This window comes from Belonocnema kinseyi, chromosome 2 (assembly GCF_010883055.1).
Source record: "Belonocnema kinseyi isolate 2016_QV_RU_SX_M_011 chromosome 2, B_treatae_v1, whole genome shotgun sequence".
NCBI classification, from domain to species: domain Eukaryota; kingdom Metazoa; phylum Arthropoda; class Insecta; order Hymenoptera; family Cynipidae; genus Belonocnema; species Belonocnema kinseyi.
This window is the reverse complement of record NC_046658.1, coordinates 128,019,689-128,038,543: the sequence shown is the minus strand read 5'-3', so window position 1 is coordinate 128,038,543 and position 18,855 is coordinate 128,019,689. Positions and strand designations below refer to the sequence as shown.

The window sequence follows — 18,855 nt, the reverse complement described above, 5'->3', positions numbered from 1 at the left end:
ACTTCTCTAATTTATAAAAATATTAATTTCTTATTCAATATAAATGGTAATTTTATTAAATGTAATTTTTTGTGAGCGCGATAAAAATTAAAATTAGTTTTCTTGTATTGGCATTATTATTTTCACGATTTAACCAAATCTAGAGGAGAAACATTGACATATTTTAAAAAAGCTTCAATCTGTCTTTCGATGAACTCATGTTTCTTTTTCGATTGAATTTTTCGAATTTTGAAAGGTGATTTAACGCTGTTTTGTTTGAAAGCAGTTCAGCATAAGTCAGAACTCGTTACAATTTGAGTTCTCTTTTAAATTTTTAATAAAGAAAGTACTTTAATCAGTGTTTAGAGTGGAAGTAATATTTTAAAGAACTATTTTTTCCAAATCGTAATAGATATTTTTTACATTGTTCATTGCGAATTCATTTTTTTTATGTTAAGAATTTAATAATTGAAAATTTGATAGTTATCGTTAATAATTCATCTGTTTGATTAAACATTGATTTTTTATCTTAAAATTCAATTGTTTACGTTTTTGTTGAAAGTTGATCTTTTTTATTAAAAAGTAACTGTTTGAAAATTCAACTATTTTTTTGGTTAACACTTCTTTTTTTAGACCAAAATTTAATTAATATTTCATTAGAAATTTACGTATTTTGTATTTTAATTGTATTTTTTGGTAGAAAATCAATTTTTCTATTTCGAAATTGATCTTCTTGCTAGAAATTTATACCTTTTGTTAAATACTTAAGTGTTCTAGTTAAATATTCTTCATTTCAGTTTAAAATTAATCTTTTTGTTGTAAAATTTAAATATTCCAGTTCAAGATGTTAGAGCATGTTAAAGCATGCTTAGAATGAACGTCATGAATTAAAATTAATTTTTGCGTTTGGCGGAAAATATGAACATGCTACTTTCAATTGATCGGGAAAATTGAAAACTCTCCCGGGGAAAACCGGGATTTTGAAAACATCCGACGAATCACCCCCCCCCCCCCTGATAATATTATAGTATTAAACAGTAAATTCTAAAAATTTAATAAAAAATCGTAATAATGGACGTTATCTAGTAATTTAGTTAAAAATTTCACTTATCATTCAATATTTAACTATTTTGTCAAAAATTTCACTTTATCAGTTCACTGAATGTCTTTTTGAAGCTAAGAACTTTGTTTGTAAATAAAATATCGAGCTTAAACTTTGGAAAATGTATTAGAGTACAATAAAGTACGTTTGGGTACTGCATTATGGTAGAAACTTTACTGAAAATAATTTTATCTTATTTCTGAACCTCGACATTTTTTGAACGTTCGAACTTTTTTTATACATAAAATACCGGTCTCGAACTTTGAGAAATGCAAGAGCTGAAAGAAAACTACGTTTAAGTACAAATCTTAATAATAAAAGATGTAAAAAAAAAATTCAACTATCAATTCCATCGGCATCACTTGGTAATGTTGTACACGAAAAGACGAACCCTGGCGGCCACTAGATGAGGCTCTAGAGGGTTGGTATTTTTGTGTACAACGTTACCAGCTGATGCGGATGGAATTGATAGTAGAAATTTTTTTTACATCTTTTATTATTAAGCTTTATACTTAAACGTAGTTTTCTTTCGGCTTTTGCATTTTTCAAAGTTTGAGAACGATATTTTATGTATAAAAAAAGTTCGAACGGTCAGAAAATATCGAGGTTCAGAAAAAAGATGAAATAATTTTCAGTGAAGTTCCTAGCAAAATACATTACCTAAGCGTACTTTATTGTACTCTAATACATTTTCCAAAGTTTCAGCTCGTTATTTTATTTACAAAAAAAGTTCTTAGGTTCAAAAGAACATTCAGCGAACTGAAAAAGTGAGGTCGGTAATATAGGTATTTAGCTGTGTCACATGCCTTAAACTAAAAATTAAAATATTTCATTTGTTGTAATTCGGCGTGTGTATTCTTGTCCTTGGGGAAATTTAATTCTTTTAAAATTATGTCATTCAACTACAATTTGACGTCATCAAAGATAAAACCTAATTTATTAATTTTAAATTAGCCCGCTCTCAACGAAACATGCGCAGTAAGAAGAAGTCAGCAGTGCAGGAGAGGAACTCGTCGCCCACAAGCGCATTAAAGGGGGAAGATGTCCAGCGTCAAGCTCGAAGTTAGGTGCCTGCTCCAATATCTTCATTTTCTATGTTTGCGTATGTTCATTTTCGATAAAAAATGAATTCAGAAAAAATAAGAGGAATTCTGCAAAAATAAAGTTTCAGTGCATATGCTGCAACGAAGTATACCTTACATTCCTCCGAAATCACATCAGGGAGATCCATGCTCCAATAGTTCCAGAGAAAACAGAATTGAAATTATGTTTAATGTACAGAAATGCAATTACCTAATTAAAAATGAACTGTTTTTATTAAAAATTCATCTGTTCTGAAGAAAATTTGTACCTTCATCATTTTAGTTTAAAATAAATTTTTTTCGTCGAAAATTTAACTATTCTGTTGAATATCCGTTTCCTTTTATGTTAAAAATTAATTTGTTCAACTGACTATTCCATTTTTTGGCGAAAATTCAATATTTTCTTATATAAATTTAATATTTTTTGTATAAAAAGCAACCAGCCAATTAAAAATTTTATTTTATTATTGCATTTTTTGTCGAAAATTTGTCTTTGAGTTAAAAATTCATGTGTTCTTTTAAAGATTTGGAAGTGAAAATGAGCTCGATGGTATTAAATGTTAATTCAACTATACAAATTTACGTGATATAATGGACAAAAATGGAGAACTTTAGGCTTGATGTTATATTGATTTTTATTAATAATTAAAAACTGATTAGTATTGCCATGACTTTCACATCATATGAGAACAAAAAGTTATAACTTCTCAATCAAATATGACAAAATTTAAAATAAAAATCTAATAGAAGCGGAATTTTTATGTTTATAACCTTTCTCAAGTCAAGAAAACAATGGCACGAGTAGAAAACTAATTTCGGGTTGGTAGCCGCGCGCGCACACGGTGTGAGATAAACTCAAACAGGCTTACACAGACTTGCCACTGCGCATCGCGATTAGTCCGGAACCAGAAGTCCTCATAAAGGGCGCAAAAGTTTGATACGCGTTCACGTTCAATGCGTCCATTGAAATACATACGACTGATATACGACTATAGAGAAGACAGGAAAGTTAACTTGGGTTTAGATTGCAAAACACTGATAAATCGTGTTTCGTGGTGTTTAGAAATAAGAAAAAATATCCGATACAAAACTTATTTTACCAAAAAATACCCGAATTTTCAACTAAAAAAGGTAACTTTCAAACAAAAAATCGAATAGTTCAATTTTCAGTTTGAAGAATTAGTATTTTGGAACGAAGCAAAATTACTGAACACATTAAGAAAGTTTTCAAGAAAGAAAAACTGAACTTTCAATTAAAATAGTAAGTCTTCGATTAAAAATTACATTTAAACAAATAGGGTGAGTTTTCAACTAAGAACAATATTTTCTACCAAAAAAGACGATTATTTCACAAAATACATGAATCTTTAACTAAAAATGATAAATTTTTAACCAAAAATTTAATATTGGTCTTTTCAGTAAAGAACATTAATTCTCAATGAAAAAAATTAATTTTCCACAAAAATGATGAATTTTTGACCGAGTCGAATTTTCAACTAAAAATCAGGAAAATTTGAAAACAAAGGTTAAATAGTACATTTATTCAGAAGAAAAATTAATTTTTAATCGATAATACCGAATTTTCAACGAAATAGTTCAATTTTAAACTAAAAAATATAAATTGAGAAAAAATTGTCTACTAAATCCTCAAGAAAAAATATGAATTTTTAACCTAATAGATGATTTATCAACTAAAAAGTTGAATTTACGAACAAAAAGATGAGTTTGAACGAAAATGATTAATTTTGTATGCAAAAAAAATGAATTTTAAAAAAATTGGTTGAATTTCTAACCAAAGAGATCAGCTTTCTACCAAAAAAGACAAATCTTAAAAAAAGGGTGCATTTTCAAATAGATAGATAAATTTGTTACAAGAAAAAAAAAACACATTTTAAATAAATATTATAAGTCTTTACCCCAAAAACTGGAATTTTAACCAAATAGTGGAATTTCTAATCATAAAGATAAATTTTCAATCAAGAGGATTATTTTTCTATGCATGTTCAGCCAAGAAGATTAATTTTTTGCCAAAAAAAGACTTTATCAAAAAAAAGTTACCTTTGAAACCGAAAATCGGATAGACTAAAATGAATAATTTCCTACCAAAAAAAAAACGAATTTTCAACTTAAAAGGATTCATTTTCAACCAAACAAACAATCAAAAAATAGTTTTTATTAAAAAAATGAATTTTTGAAGAAATAGTTGAATTTTCAATCAAAGAAATAAATTTTGTATCAAGGATATTAATTTGTCACCAAAAAATACGCATTTTTAAATAAATATGTATACGAATTTTCAAAAAATTATGGAATGTTTAAACTGTAAATTTAAAATCAAACCTGAAATGGTTCAACATTAATTAATGAAAATGTTTTCAATCAAACTAGGACCAAGTTTTCAACAAAATAATGTAACCACGAAGATTCGATTTCTACAAAAAACACTAATTTAAGAAAAATGCAAGAATAATAAAAAAAAGAGATATTTTGGGTTCCGATCATCTACGAAACTACGAATTTTTGCCGACGCTTTGTGAAATTTTAAATTGAAAAAATTATTTTTTAATCCAAAAAATTAATCTTTAACAAAATAGTTCCATTTTTAACTAAAAAAATTAATTTTCTCTTAGAAAATACTTATCTTTATCGTTTAATCGTAATATATCAAGGAGAAATGAGAGGAGTAGAAGTAGGCAAATTTTGGATGCAAAAGTAGGCAAGTATGTCAAGTGATACGAAATTAGGGAGGCGCAGTAAACAATAAGCCACTTTTTTCAGAATCTTATCTAATTTTTATTGAAGAACCGCAGACTTAATCGAAAAAGTGAAGAAAGAAATGTCATGGAATTATTGGCACACAATCTAAGAAGATCAGTAATCGAATTTTTATTCAGCACATTTTGGCAAAGTAAACAAAGTAGGAATTTAATTTTTTATAAAAAGTCCTCCAGATTACAAAATATTTTAAATACGATAAATCCCTAACACAGGGAGTATCACTTATTTTCGAGTTGTCAAAGAATTCGTGAACTGTCTTCTACTTTACCTATAAATGTTAATTCTAGGAATAAGTTAATATTATTTTTAAAATTAAAAAATAAATTGTAGCAGGAACCACTCGGCTTTGCTTAACTTTTCCCAATTAAATTCATTTTCTATCAATTTAGCAACTCCTCATATCAGAAGTGAGTTTTTATTTTTCGTTTAAACTGAAAATTACACTTCTTATCGTTATTCGCACCCGAGCCTGTTCTAGTTTTAAGTTTCCGCCACTTTGAGTTTGTAAACTTCCGCATTCTATTTTTTAAAACTGTTTTTTTTAATCCCACATTTTTGGCCTTAATTCAGAAAAACTTTAGCTCGGGAATGAGGTTTCGTTTTATCTTTAAATGGTGATTCCGATTTTACAGAGTTTTATTCCAAATCCATAAAAAAATTAATAATTTCCAGATTTTAACGTCAAAAATTAAACTATTTCCTTTCGAATGTCTTAGTAAGTTACAAAATGTAAGGTACCGATTGAAACTTTATGAACGATTTTTAACTTGATATTAACTTAAAAATAATATATTCGAAATGAAAGTCTTGCATTAAATTAAAAATATTGTTTTTAGCCTAAAAATTTCCATTTTTAACCCATTCAAAATTCAACTTTTTGATTCAAAAGAATAATAGTTATTTAATTTTCAGCAATATTTGACAGTTCTTAAAAACTGTATAAATTGAAACCAAAACTTTTAAAAGTAAACAATTTAAAACTGAGTTTTTTGACATAGAAAGCCTTGAATTGTGAAAATTTCTAAGTGCTTTTAAACTTTAAACGGTACAATTTGAATTGTTTTGTATCAAAAAATGTTTAATTGTAACTGAAATTATTGAATTTTGGCTTATAAGTAAAATATAACGCTTCTCATTTGTAGAAAAATTTGAGTGATTTTAAGACATATTTAGAGATTTTGAAAAGATTTAAATTAATTTAAAACTTGAAATGATTTCAAAGAGTTCAACGAAGTATGTTTAGCGACAAAATTCGGCTATGTGTACCAAAATTTTGGCACAAATAGTAAGAACCTAATTTAAAACGAAATGTAGATTTTTTCAGAATCTGAGCAAAAAATTGAAAATCTTTTTAAGAATTGTGAAAGGTTTCAAAAGAATAAAAACATTTTGAAAAGATATTTAGACTATCCTAGAGTGATTGACTCATACATTAAAAATGTCAACAAATAATTTTATCCATGTAGCTGAGGAAGTAAGGAGAGGGGAAAGTAGGGAATGAAACATTAAGGAAGAGAAAGAAGAAGAGATAAGTGAGGGAAAATAAGGGAAGAGGGAGTAAATAAAGTGAGGAGAGGGAAAGCGGAGAGAGTAGGGGGAAATGGGGAAGCAGGGGAAGTGAGAGTCAATTAGGGAGAAGAAGTAGGAAAACTAAGGAGAGTGAAAGGAAAAAGGGTGAGGAGAATTAGCGGAAGTAAAGGAATATTGAAGGAGTCCAAGTAGAAGAAGTGTTCAAGGAAGTAGAATAATTGACGGGGGTAGGAGAAGCGAGGAGAAACAAAAGGTACGTGAAAAAAACGGAGCGAAAATTATTGTCCTGAAAGTAGCTGAAGTAGGTATAGTAGGGAGTATGAGCAGAAGAAGTGCGCAGGAAAGTGGGATAAATTAGGGTGGTGGGAGAAGCGAGGAAAAACAAGAGGCAAGTAAAACAAAACGAGTGAAAATTATTGGTGTGAAAGTAGGTGATGCAGGGGAAATAGGAAAGGTGAAAGGAAATAATGCGAGAAGAATTAGTGGAAGTGATGGGATGTTAAAGAAGTGCAAGTAAAAAACATGAGCAAGAAAGTAGGGTAAATGATGGGAGGGGGGAGAAACAAAAAGAAACAGGAAGGAAGTGAAAGGAAACGAGAGAAAATTATAGGTGTGTGGAAGTAGGTGAAGTAGGTGAAGTAAGAAAGCATTTAGAAGGAAAACTGGAGGATGTGAGGGGAAGTAGGGAAAATTATTGAAAAAATATGGTAAATGGGGAAGGGGAAGGGAAGTTGGAGAAGGTGAGTGTAATTTGGAGAAACGTTGAAAATGGAGGGAGAGGTTCGAAAGACCTAATTAACCTTTTAATAGGCGACGTTCACGTTCACATGATTAACATGATTAAATCCGTTCTTCAAAAATTGTTGCAAATCGATTGAAATCTTTTTTCTTATATTAGATTCTTATAAATCCTATTCAATTCTTGAAAATATTTTAAAATTGAAGGAAATTCCTCGAAACCCAATATTAGCTGAAACTTAAAAAAAATGAACTACAAAACAAAAATAAATATTATCTAACCTAATGCCAATGAAATAATCGTCTTTACAAATATTTTCTTTAAATGTTTGAAATTCTATGAAATCTCTTTGTTTTTGAGAACGTCATTACAATTTATAGAAATATTATCAAATATTTCGAATTTTCTCATTCATAATTATAACCACAAAAGTGATCTACAAGTGTTATATAAAAATATTTTAAAATCCTCAACATTTTCGGAAGTTCATTGAAATCATTAGAAATATCCTAAAATCTTCGAAGTCTTATGCAACTTTCAAAATTTTAATGAAATTACGGAATTGTTTGCAATCGTATACATTTTTCCCTAATCTTAAAAAATACCTTGAAATACTTAAAATAATATTAAAATTAAAGAAATTCAAATGAGATAAAATAAAATTTAAAATCTTATTTAACGTCTCATAATCTAATTAATGTGCAAAATTCCTAAAAATAAAACCAATAATCCTACGACCGAATTTAGACTTTTTTGCTAAATAATCACCACCTTTTCGGAACTCATACGGCACCCTTATCAAGGCAAAAATAAAAAAAATAAAAATATTCAAGCAGACAGGAACAACAACGAAACTACAATGCTTTCTTCATAGCATCCGAGAATCATTTGATTTACCTCATTTGATTCTTGGGAGTCAGGAAGAGAGAATCGTGGTTTCGTTGCTGTTCCTGCTGCTGGAATACTTTTTTCATTTTTGTTACTTTTTTATGGATAAGGGTGATGTATGAGTGCCGAAACAATAGTGATTTTTGGTTACAAATGTTTTTTCAAATTTGATCTGACAATAAAAAAAAATAAAGACAAACAAAATTTAAAAAAATTTTAAAAATGTCAAGAATTCTGGATAATAATATAAAGTCCCCAAATTTATTTTTGTACAATCTTTCGGAATACATTAAAGTTTTTTTAACCTTTTCAACTTTCCTAAAAAAGATTTTAATGTTCCTTTCATCCTAAAGATCAAAATTTTACAATTAATTTTTTGTTTTAATAATATTATTATGGTCATGAGTAACCATCAAAAGCTCACCAATGATCCTATTCCTAAATCATTTATTAAAACTTAGAAAATTGCTGAATTAACTCACCTGCCAAAGGTTGGGTTTAATTGGTTGGGAACATAATTTTTTCTATCGTTAATTGCATTTTTCCCGAGACTGACACGGAGGTACGGATCAGATTTTCCAGAGAGAGGATCGTGAGGGTGTAAGTTGATACCTAATTGGAGAGGATAAAAGACATAATTAAAACTAAATTAACCATCTTCTACATTTACACTAAAAAATAAAATTGTTATTATTTCAAGCATGTCTTTTTTTTAATATTGCAATGATTATTAAAAGCTAATAAAAAGAGAGTGTTAGAACCCTCCAGTAAAAAAATTTGTTTCTCAGTATGAACAAACTCATACATAAATAATATAGATTGTGGTTGAAAATGGAGAAAAATTATTATAAAAAACTTAATTAACATTTTTTTAAAATTGTTTATTCACATATAACAACAAATATCAAACTTAGTGAATAACGTTATTTATATTTTTTTTTTAATATTTTTAAAAATAATTTTAAAGATAGAATTCCTCTACAAAAGGAAGTTTGGTTTTATGGATAATTTTCTACAGAATGTCATAAAGAATTAAAATACTAATTTTATCAATAATAGAGTCTTAATAACGTTATTGCAATCTTCTATCATAATTACCAAACTTTAACGGTATACAAACTTCACAATCATAAACGCTTTCAAAACAGGGAAAATATAGTAATTTTTGACATAAATAGGGGATTAATAAAGAACGAAATTTTTTTTAATGAAATTAATGTAGAACCCAAAGTTAATACAAAACGCTCTAAATTCTTTGTATTTTAACTCAAAATATATTACTTTAAAAAAAAAATCAGTTTTTGACCAAATACGGAATAGTTAAATTTTCATTCTAAAAAATTTAAAAAAAAAATAATTTTCAAAAAAATTATACAAATTTTAACTAAAGAGCTGAATATTTATTTTAAAGAATCAATTTTGAACAAAATGATTGTATTTTATTTTAATCTAAATATTGGAATTTTTAACAACAATTTTTCACTTCATAGTGGAATTGTTAAAAAAAAATAGTCGACTTTTCAAACGAAAAGATTAAACTTCAATAAAAAACTGTTGCATTTTCAAACATAAGTTTGATTTTTTAAACAAAACCAAGAAGGATAAATTTGCAAGCATGAAAAATGTATTTTCTATAATCAAGCAAAGAATTTTTAATTCAGAAGTACAAATTTTCTATCCAGAAAGAACACTGTTTGAAGATTTTAACTTTTTTCCAAATAAGGTGAATTTTCAACAAAATTTACAATTTTCAACAAAAGAATTAATTTTAAAACGAAATAGCGAATTTAAAACAAAATAGTTTAACTTTAAATTAAATAGTTGAATTTGCAACTAAATGGTCGATTTCTTGTAAGGAAAAATGAATTTTAAAAGAAAATTGAAAAAGACTTAAAAAAATTCGTAAAATTTCGAAAAAGAATGTAGAAGATTCATAAAACAAAATTTGAAAATTTTTCAAGATTAAAAAGTGATGGAAAAAATGCGTGGAAGTTTAGGAGATATTGACATTTTTATTTTGTAAAAATAATTTGAAGGAAATGTTTAAAAAGCTTCACAAATTATTTAGACAAACAAAAATTTTTTCAAAATTTATTAGGGTTTTAATAGAATCAACCAAGTTTCTCAAAATTAGTAGGAAGAATTAGAAAAAATCAAAAACGTTACGAAAGATTACTAAAATTCCTAAAGAGGAATCTAGAAGATTTTAGGACAATATTCTTAATTTCGCTAGATTAAAAAAAAATTGTAGGAAAAACTTTACATCTAAAATGGTTAAAAAATTTTCAAGTTGTAAAGAAATTAAAAATGTTGTAAAACTTGAAAAGATGTTAAAGAATTTTTTTAATCTGCTCGATTCTTTTTTCTGAAGAATAAATTTTTAAATAAAATTGAAACGATTTCAAAACATTTCTTAAAATTTATAAAAAGAATATAGAAGATTCACGAAGCAAAATTGAAAAATTTTGCAAGATTAGCAAATTTTAGACGAAATTCGCAGAAGTTTGAGAGATATCATGATTTTTTATTTTGGAAAATTAATTTAAAGCGAATATTTAAAAATAATTACAAATAAAAGAAAAGAATAAAGTGTGAAGAATTTGAAACCAATTTTATGTTGTTGTTTTTTTTTTAATTGAGGAAATATTTAAATAATTTTTTATGGAATTCAGAAGGTGTACAAGTTTCGAAAAGATTTTTAAAAATTCGCATGAGAAGATTTTTAAGATTTTGCAAAGGTTTCAATAGAATGAACCAATTTTTTCTCTATTATTAGGAAAAATTCAAAAACGTTAAAACAAATTTCCAAAGTTCTTAAAGAAAAATATAGACAATTTTCAAACAATATTCTCAGTTTTGCTGAATTATTGAAAAATGTTAGGAAAAAAAAATTTTTAATTACTAGGAATTATAAAAGTTTTAAAGAAATTAAAATGGTTATAAAACTTGAAAATATTTCAAAAAATTTGTCCAATGTTGAATTTGCAATAAATAAATTTTGCAACTCACCAGTCGATATTTAAACAAAAAATATAACATTTAAACCAAAAAATGTTGCATTTTTAAACAAACACTTAAATTATTTTTAGGGAAATAGTGAAATTTTTTATAAAAAGTTTTTTAATGTTGAAAAACGCATTTCTACTCTAAATTCAAAAAGTTTAATAAGCATTAAAAAGTTCCATTTATAAACAAGAAAAAATGAATTTTTGAAACAAAATCATAAATTTTCTGCCTGTAAATAAAATTTTCAGACATTTAAACAAAAACAATGTACTTGCAAATCAAAATATTTAAGTTCTATTATTGGGCTATATTAATACAGTTCAAATTTAACAAAAAAAGAAGAAAAGAGGAAAAATGAGAATTTTTTTGAGAACGAGGTAAAGGATTTTTGAAATTTTCGTTTTTTTTTATATATCAGGAATTAAAAATTCAAGAACGTGAATGTGATCCTAGCACGAATAAATTTACTACTATTATTTTTATAAAAAACTTATTGGTGTCGTTTCTTCCATTTTTAAACGATCAACAAAATACATATTGTGAAAATGAAAAAATCAACCAAAAATTGTCTTGAGAAAATTACACATTTAATTTAGATAAAATTGAAAGCATTTTTGCGCGAGGGAGTTTCGGCTTCATATTTGCAGAAAAACAAGCTTTGTATTTAAAAAACTAATAACAGTATTGCAAATATTTTTTTCCTGTCTAATTTTCTAATTATGTTTAATAAAAATATCACATATAAATGTAGTAAAATCAATATCGGTTAGAAAAAAGCAGTTTTTTAATTTTATTATTATGAAAGCAGAATTATGATTTATTGTCTCCTGTCTGGAGTAAGCATTATTTATCCGTACAAATTTAATAGCAGAAAGAAGAACTTCAATCGTGATTAATTTTGTTCCACTTAAATTAAATTTAAAGCACATGCTTTCATATCAGACCTAGAGAAAATCTCAAAAATATAAGACATTTCTTCTGAAGCAGTTGTAGTTTTTTTAAACTCTTTCCATGCCTTTTTATGGCATGGCAGAATTTCATATCCATACAATTTATGGCACGAAACTCTCTTTAACTAGGATTGGTATGCATCATTTGAATTTGAAATAACTAGACCTTTTATGACGTACAGCCGCACGAGTAGATGAAGGGGCTCTTGTGGAGGGTAATCGTTGCAGAGACCATCCGCAGAATTTCTGCCTGTGTTCGTTTTACAAGGCAATTTTTCAGGATGAGGCCATCGGTATATTGCTATAAATCCCTGAAATTTGATTGGCACTTGAAGAATTTGCATACTTCATTTTCAAAATTGTACTATGATCCTTAATTTTTGTTTGAAGGGGAACTCTTGAACTGACTCACATAAACCAGACCTTCACATCATCGATTTTTTATATACTAGTTAATTATTTTTTTGTAAAAAAATATAGATTGCCTAATATTTTACTTAAGTGCATTTTTCATACGCAAAATGCGTATGAAAGTCTATCGTTGCCGTAGGGAAATATCTCACAATTCCCCCACTCCAGCTTCCTCTATTTCCCTTCAACTCACTTTTCCGACATAACGTCACCTCACTTTGTCTACAGCACCTCACCTCACTCTCCCTACTCCATCTCCCCTCACTTTACCTACTTCACCACCCTCGCATCCCTATTTCAGCTCCACAAGTTCCCCCACTTCTCCCAGTTCACCTCCACCAGATCCTACTCACTTCCACTATCATCACTCTCCCTCACATCGCCTACTTTCTTTCCTCTGACTTTTCCTCATTTTTTTACTTTCTCGCCTTCAGTAAGGGATCTTCCATAAACTCCGTTACCACTTTGAGGGAAGGAGGTCTCACGAAACCTACGGCTGGTAAGGTTGGGGTGGTTCCGATTGAATTTAACGTTACACGTTACACCTTATAAAATCTAGAGAATTTTTTGTTATAAAAGTACATGTGGTAATGTTTTTAGTACGTTTGTAGATGATTAGTTTCTTGATAGAAAATTAATCTTTCGGTTCAAAATCTATGTGTTTAGTTGAATATTCAACTTTTTGGTAGTAAATTAATCTTTTTGTTTAAAAATGCATCTTTTTCGATGAAAATACAGTTTCTTGTTTGAGAACTCTTTAGGTTTATTAAAAATTCGTCTTTTTTTATTCTTAATAAATCTTTTTGTATAAAAATCCTTATTTCTTTTTTAGTTGAAATTTCAACGTTTTGGTTGAAAATTCTTAAATTTTGATTACAATTCATATTTTTTAGTAGCAAATTAATCCTTTTCTTTAATAATTCATCTCGTATTATATAAAAATTTAACCATTTTTATTAAAAATTCGAAAAGTGAGCGTATTTAAACAATTTTGAGACTAATTTTTATCAAAATTCAAAAATTTTCTTTACGGATATTCATAGTATTCAAACAGACAAACAATTTATCCTACTGACTTTTTTTTATAAAACCAAAATTCACCAGAGTTATAGTATTTAAAAAATTCCAAAAAACACATGGAAATTAATATTTCAAGCCAAATAACGCGCGATATGAAAAAAGTCGAGAAAACAACAATTTTCTTTTTTTTAACCCTATAAGATTATCATAACAACTTTTTGCATTTTCTTGAAAAATCGAAAATTCAAATTTCGACATCATAACAAAATAATGATAAATCAAAAATTACATTTATTCATTAATCTTCTTTACAGTATTTCAAAGATTCTCAATTAGGTTAATATATTTTCAACAAAAAAATAAATAAATAAGTTTTTGGATCTATAGCTAAAGGAGGGCCACACAGTGAGAAAAAAATTACGTTTTTGGTTCAAAATAACGTACAGCCCACAAATATTCACCGACTTGGACAAAAAGATTTAAAAAGAAGCTAATCAAATTTTTAAGAGAGTTATTGAGCTTGATTTTTGAAGTAGGTTTTCAATTTTTTTATAAATAAATAAAAATGACGGAAAAATGGCCATTTCTTCTATTTGACGTTCCCGGTGCTCGTCAATAACAGAAAAATGGTTGAAATCGCTTTACTTGCATAGAGTTATGTTAGCTAGGGAAATTCCAATATTAGAAAATTTAAAAAAAAGAATTTTATAAACAAATTATTTGTTGAAAAAAATTTTCCTACGATTTTCCATAAATAAACGTTTTTTCAAGTAATATCGAAAGAGATTTGAATGAAAACAATAGTATATAATAAAATTTCTCCTCTTATTTTAATTGTTTATATTATAAACAAAGTTAATGTACAAATACTGTAATCAGACATTGTCGAAAGAAATATTCGTTGTTTTTCATGTAAATTTTGTTTAATTACGAAATTAGGAAATTTGTAATTAAGTTTAGCAAAATTATAATTTGTTGATTAAACTTAGAATTTTTTAAGAGAATTCAATAAACAAATGCATCATTAGGACATTTTTCGTTAGAAAAAGTCGGTTTTTAATGCCAGTCTTTTCAGTTGGGAACATTATGACAATTTCAGTTCATGATTTCTTCAAACAAATTTAATCAAACAAATTATTAATCAGGCATTTGTCGACAGAAAATTTCGTTTTTTTCCTGTAAGCTTTTTTTATTAGCAAATTCATAAAAACTTCAGAAAAATGTATAATTTTTAAAATAAATTTTGTGATTTTTTAAAACAAATGCATAAGTGGGCATCTGTCGACGGAAAAATTCTGTTTTGTTCATTGTCAGATTTTTGATTTAGATCATTATAATAAATTCGGCAACGTTTATGATGAGTTGATAAATTTTATAATTTTTAAAAGAAAATTTAATAAACAACTGCATTATTCGCGCATCTGTGGACGGAATAATTCATTTTTTTTAATGTCAGTCTTTTTAGTGGGGAACTTTATGATGAATTCAGCAAAATTCATAATTGGTCGATAAATGTTATATTTTTCTTAAAAATAAAATTTGATAAACAAATGCATAATTCGCGTTAATCTGTCGATAAACCTTTTTTTTCATATCCTAATTTAAAAAGTTTCTATAGAAAAAAACAATGTTTCTGCAGACAAATTCCTGATTAATGCATTTTTTGATTGAATTTGTTTAAAGAAATCATAAAATTTATCAACTCATTATGAATGTTGCTGAAATACTAATAAATTTCCCCACTGGAAAGACTGGCATTAACAACCTGGAATTTTTCTGCCGACAAATTCCCGAATAATTTTTTTATTTATTAAATTTGTTTTTGAAAAGTCATAAGATTAATCAAGAAATTATGAATTATGTTCAAATGATCATAAAGTTCCTAATTTATGAAAATGTACATAAAAAACGAATTTTTCCATCGAAAATTGCCTTATTACTGCATTTGTTTATTAAATTTGTTTATAATATATTGAGTTATAATCTTAAGAGACATTTTTTAAAAATCATATAATTTCCATTCAAATTTCTTACAACATAAATAGAAAAAAGCATGATCATGGAAAATCATGGAAAACATTTTTTCAACAAATCATTTGTTTATCATAAATGTTGTTGTTTAATATATGATATTGAAACATAAAATATTGAACATTAAATAGATCGAATGGTCATTTTTTCGTAATATTTGTTTATTTATAAAGAGTAAAAAACCTAATTGAAAAATCAGGTTATCACCAAATTACTGTCGACTTGTTTTGACCTTTAGTTTTAAAAAAATCTGTGTACAAGTGTAAGGAATATACAGAGACTCTTTGAACCTATAGGAGTTTTTTTTAGGTTTTGAATCCAAAAACCAAACACAAAATATTGAAAAATATCAAAATTTTGTTGAACTTTTTACATGCTGAACAACTAATTTTTGTCTGTAATCAAAATGATTAAAATTATTTGAGAATTTTTATTCTTATAATGCCAAAAATCTAAAGAATCAATCATAATAATGAACCTTGAATTTTCCAGCATAATTCTTGTCATCGAAAGTTGGATCACCAGACTTTTTCCCTCTCCACAATTCGAAAGTCCTGAGTCTGTCTTGAAATCCTGAGAACTGTGGTTGCATTTCTAATTCGGTAGAATAAATCTGATTGTAACGAATGAAATGCATCCTTTAATTCATAAAGTTACCTTAAAAGTTGGAATTAATTTTTGTCCAGGTAGAAGAGTCTTGGTAATTCCACGTTCTTGATTTCTCTCTTCCTGATTTTTTTTGTATAGAGAATAAAATATATTATTTTTTCAAATATTATTTTTAAATTCTCGATTTTATAATGAATTTCTGTTGATCTTTACATCTAATTAATTGATTTAAAAGATATTTAAAAGTTTTTTCAAGGTTGAAAAATTCGTATAATCTTGAAAAGCTTTTAAAAAAATTAGGGCAAAATAAAGATTCTAATATTTTTAGGAAAACTGAATTGTTTTATAAGATATTGTTAGAAGTTTTAAAAAGATTCGAAACGAATCGAAATCTTGAAAGGATTTTTAAAAATGTAAAGAAAATATTGATTTTTGTAGATATGAAGAAAATGTGATCGGCATATTAATTATATTAATATTATTGTTGTAGGATTTATCTTAGAAGATTAATTTCATTTTTAACATTTCAGAATATTGAGAAAAAACTATCTGAAAAATTTTCGGACAATTCTTTTAATTGTTTAGAATTTTTCAATGTTTAGGAAACCTGAATTGTTCTAAAAGTATGTAGAAGTTTAAAATAGATTAAAAAATAATTGAAATCTCGAGAAGATTGAGAGAAAAAAATTAACAAAATATAGTTTTGTAAAGAGTTTAAAGACAAAATCAGAAATTTTTTTAATAATTTCATTAAGAAATTTCTTGTGTAAATTAAAAATTATTTTTTATTTAAAAAATGAATTTCAAGATCAAATTAAAAAAGCTTTCAAAAAATTTCTCAAATTTTCGAAAAAAAATTCACACGATTTGAAATTTTTTTTAAATTTGAGGAAGTTTGAAGGATATTTAGAATTTTTGAAAGGATTCAAAATTAATCTATAACTTTTATTGTAGATTTTTGAGGATATCAAGAAAACGGTCTATAATTATTTTAAAAGCTTGGAAGCAAGTATTTGAAATGATTTCTAAATCATTTGAAAAACATCTGTCAGATTTTCAGGCAATTATTTGTATTTTCAAACAATTTTTGGAAATATTCTTATAATTTTTAAAGGCATTGAAAATATTTAAAAATTTTGGAAATATTTTTTTTTAATTTCAAAGAAGAAGGATCTTAAAATTTTGTAAACATTGAAGTGAATCATCAAACATTTTTCGAAATCGTAGAAAGATTTTAAATGATTTTCATTTTCAAAAATTAATTTGAATCGAATATTTCAAGTTATTTTCTAATTTTTTTCAAAATTGTGGAAGATATCATGGCCATTTTTCTTATTCTTTTAGGATTTTACAATTTTTAGCAAAACTGAATTAAAAAAGAAAAATGTCGATGCTTGAAAATGATTTGAAAATAATTGATATCTACAGACGATATAATTACATTTAAAACAAAATATGGATTTTTGGAGGTTTCGAAGTATAATTTAGCAGCCTTTTAAGAATTCCATGAAAAAATGTATGGAACAATTTCTAGTGATTTTTTGTTTTAAAAAATAAATTTTAGCATAAAATTGAAAAAGGTTTCCAAAATTTTTTTACAATTTCAAAAAAAATGTAGAGCATTCGTAAAGAAAAATCTTGAAATTTGCAAAAAACGAAAATTTTAGAAAAAATTCAAGGAAGTTCGAGAGATATTTAGAAATCTTAAAAGGATTCAAAATTAATTTGGTGCTTGAAAAGATTTTATTTTAAAAAAGGTTTATTGCTTACGACTTAAAAAAATCTTTTTAATCGTTTGAAAAGGTTTAAAGAGAATGGACGATTTTCCTTTTGATTTAAGGAAAATTAAAAATGATTTTGTATACTGAAAATTTACTTTAGGGCGAAAATATGAAAAGGCTTACAAATTTTTCAGCAAAAAAAAATTGGAAGGATTTTAAGCTAGTTTTTGTATTTAAACGTTTTTCGGAATTATTATAATAATTTTTTAAAGGAATGTATCAGGTTTAGGAGTTTAAAAAATATTATTTATTCAAAATTTGTGGATTTTAAAATTTGTCGAATATAATGTGAATTTTTAAAAAATTTTCATAAGAATATTTTTAAAGTTTTTAATACAATCAATCAATTTTCCCTGTATTATTAGAAAAATGTCGAAAAATTTTTAAAACTTGCAAAAGATTTTTAAAAAACAGGAAAGAAGTATCTGAAAATTTTTTCGGCATTTTTTAAAATTTTACAGTGTTTCCAAGAAATTGGACAGATAAAATTGTTAAAAATTTGAGAAGTTCTAAAGAAATTCAAAATATTCCTTTGTAAAATACTGAAAAAATGAGAAAAAAAAAATAATTTTCTAGATTTTTCTTCAATACATCTGTACTCTGACAAATATTTTAGAATTTTCTGAAGAGCCTCAGGAAAATTATATTTATGTATCTTTAAAAAAGAACTGATAATACTTATCTCATTTTTCTCAGAACTCAATATATAATTTTTTCTCGAAATCAAGTTCTTAAAATGTTTCAACAAATAAATTTATATTCGAAATTTTTATTTTGAAAAAATGTGTATTCTCTGGAAATGAAGAAAATACCAAACTAACCGATTCATAACAATTGGAAGAAATCTCGACAAAATTATACCTAATAAACTACAAGAACTAAAAGTTCATAAAACTGAGCACAATGTTTTTTTTTCAATTATGGCTTTAAATACTTCAGAGGCATCCCC

At 26.2% G+C, this 18,855-nt stretch overlaps 1 protein-coding gene across 1 annotated transcript in view; it reads right to left on the bottom strand.

Moving 5' to 3' along the window:
• LOC117167661 (otoferlin-like) overlaps window positions 1–18,855 on the bottom strand; it is a 193,299-nt gene that overhangs the window by 90,724 nt on the left and 83,720 nt on the right. The window contains exons 18-20 of the mRNA XM_033352752.1: window positions 15,995–16,129; window positions 12,221–12,365; window positions 8,581–8,710 (exon numbers count right to left, since the gene is read on the bottom strand). Of these exons, the coding sequence (XP_033208643.1) occupies window positions 8,581–8,710; window positions 12,221–12,365; window positions 15,995–16,129 (410 nt within the window). The remainder of the gene's footprint in view (window positions 1–8,580; window positions 8,711–12,220; window positions 12,366–15,994; window positions 16,130–18,855) is intronic.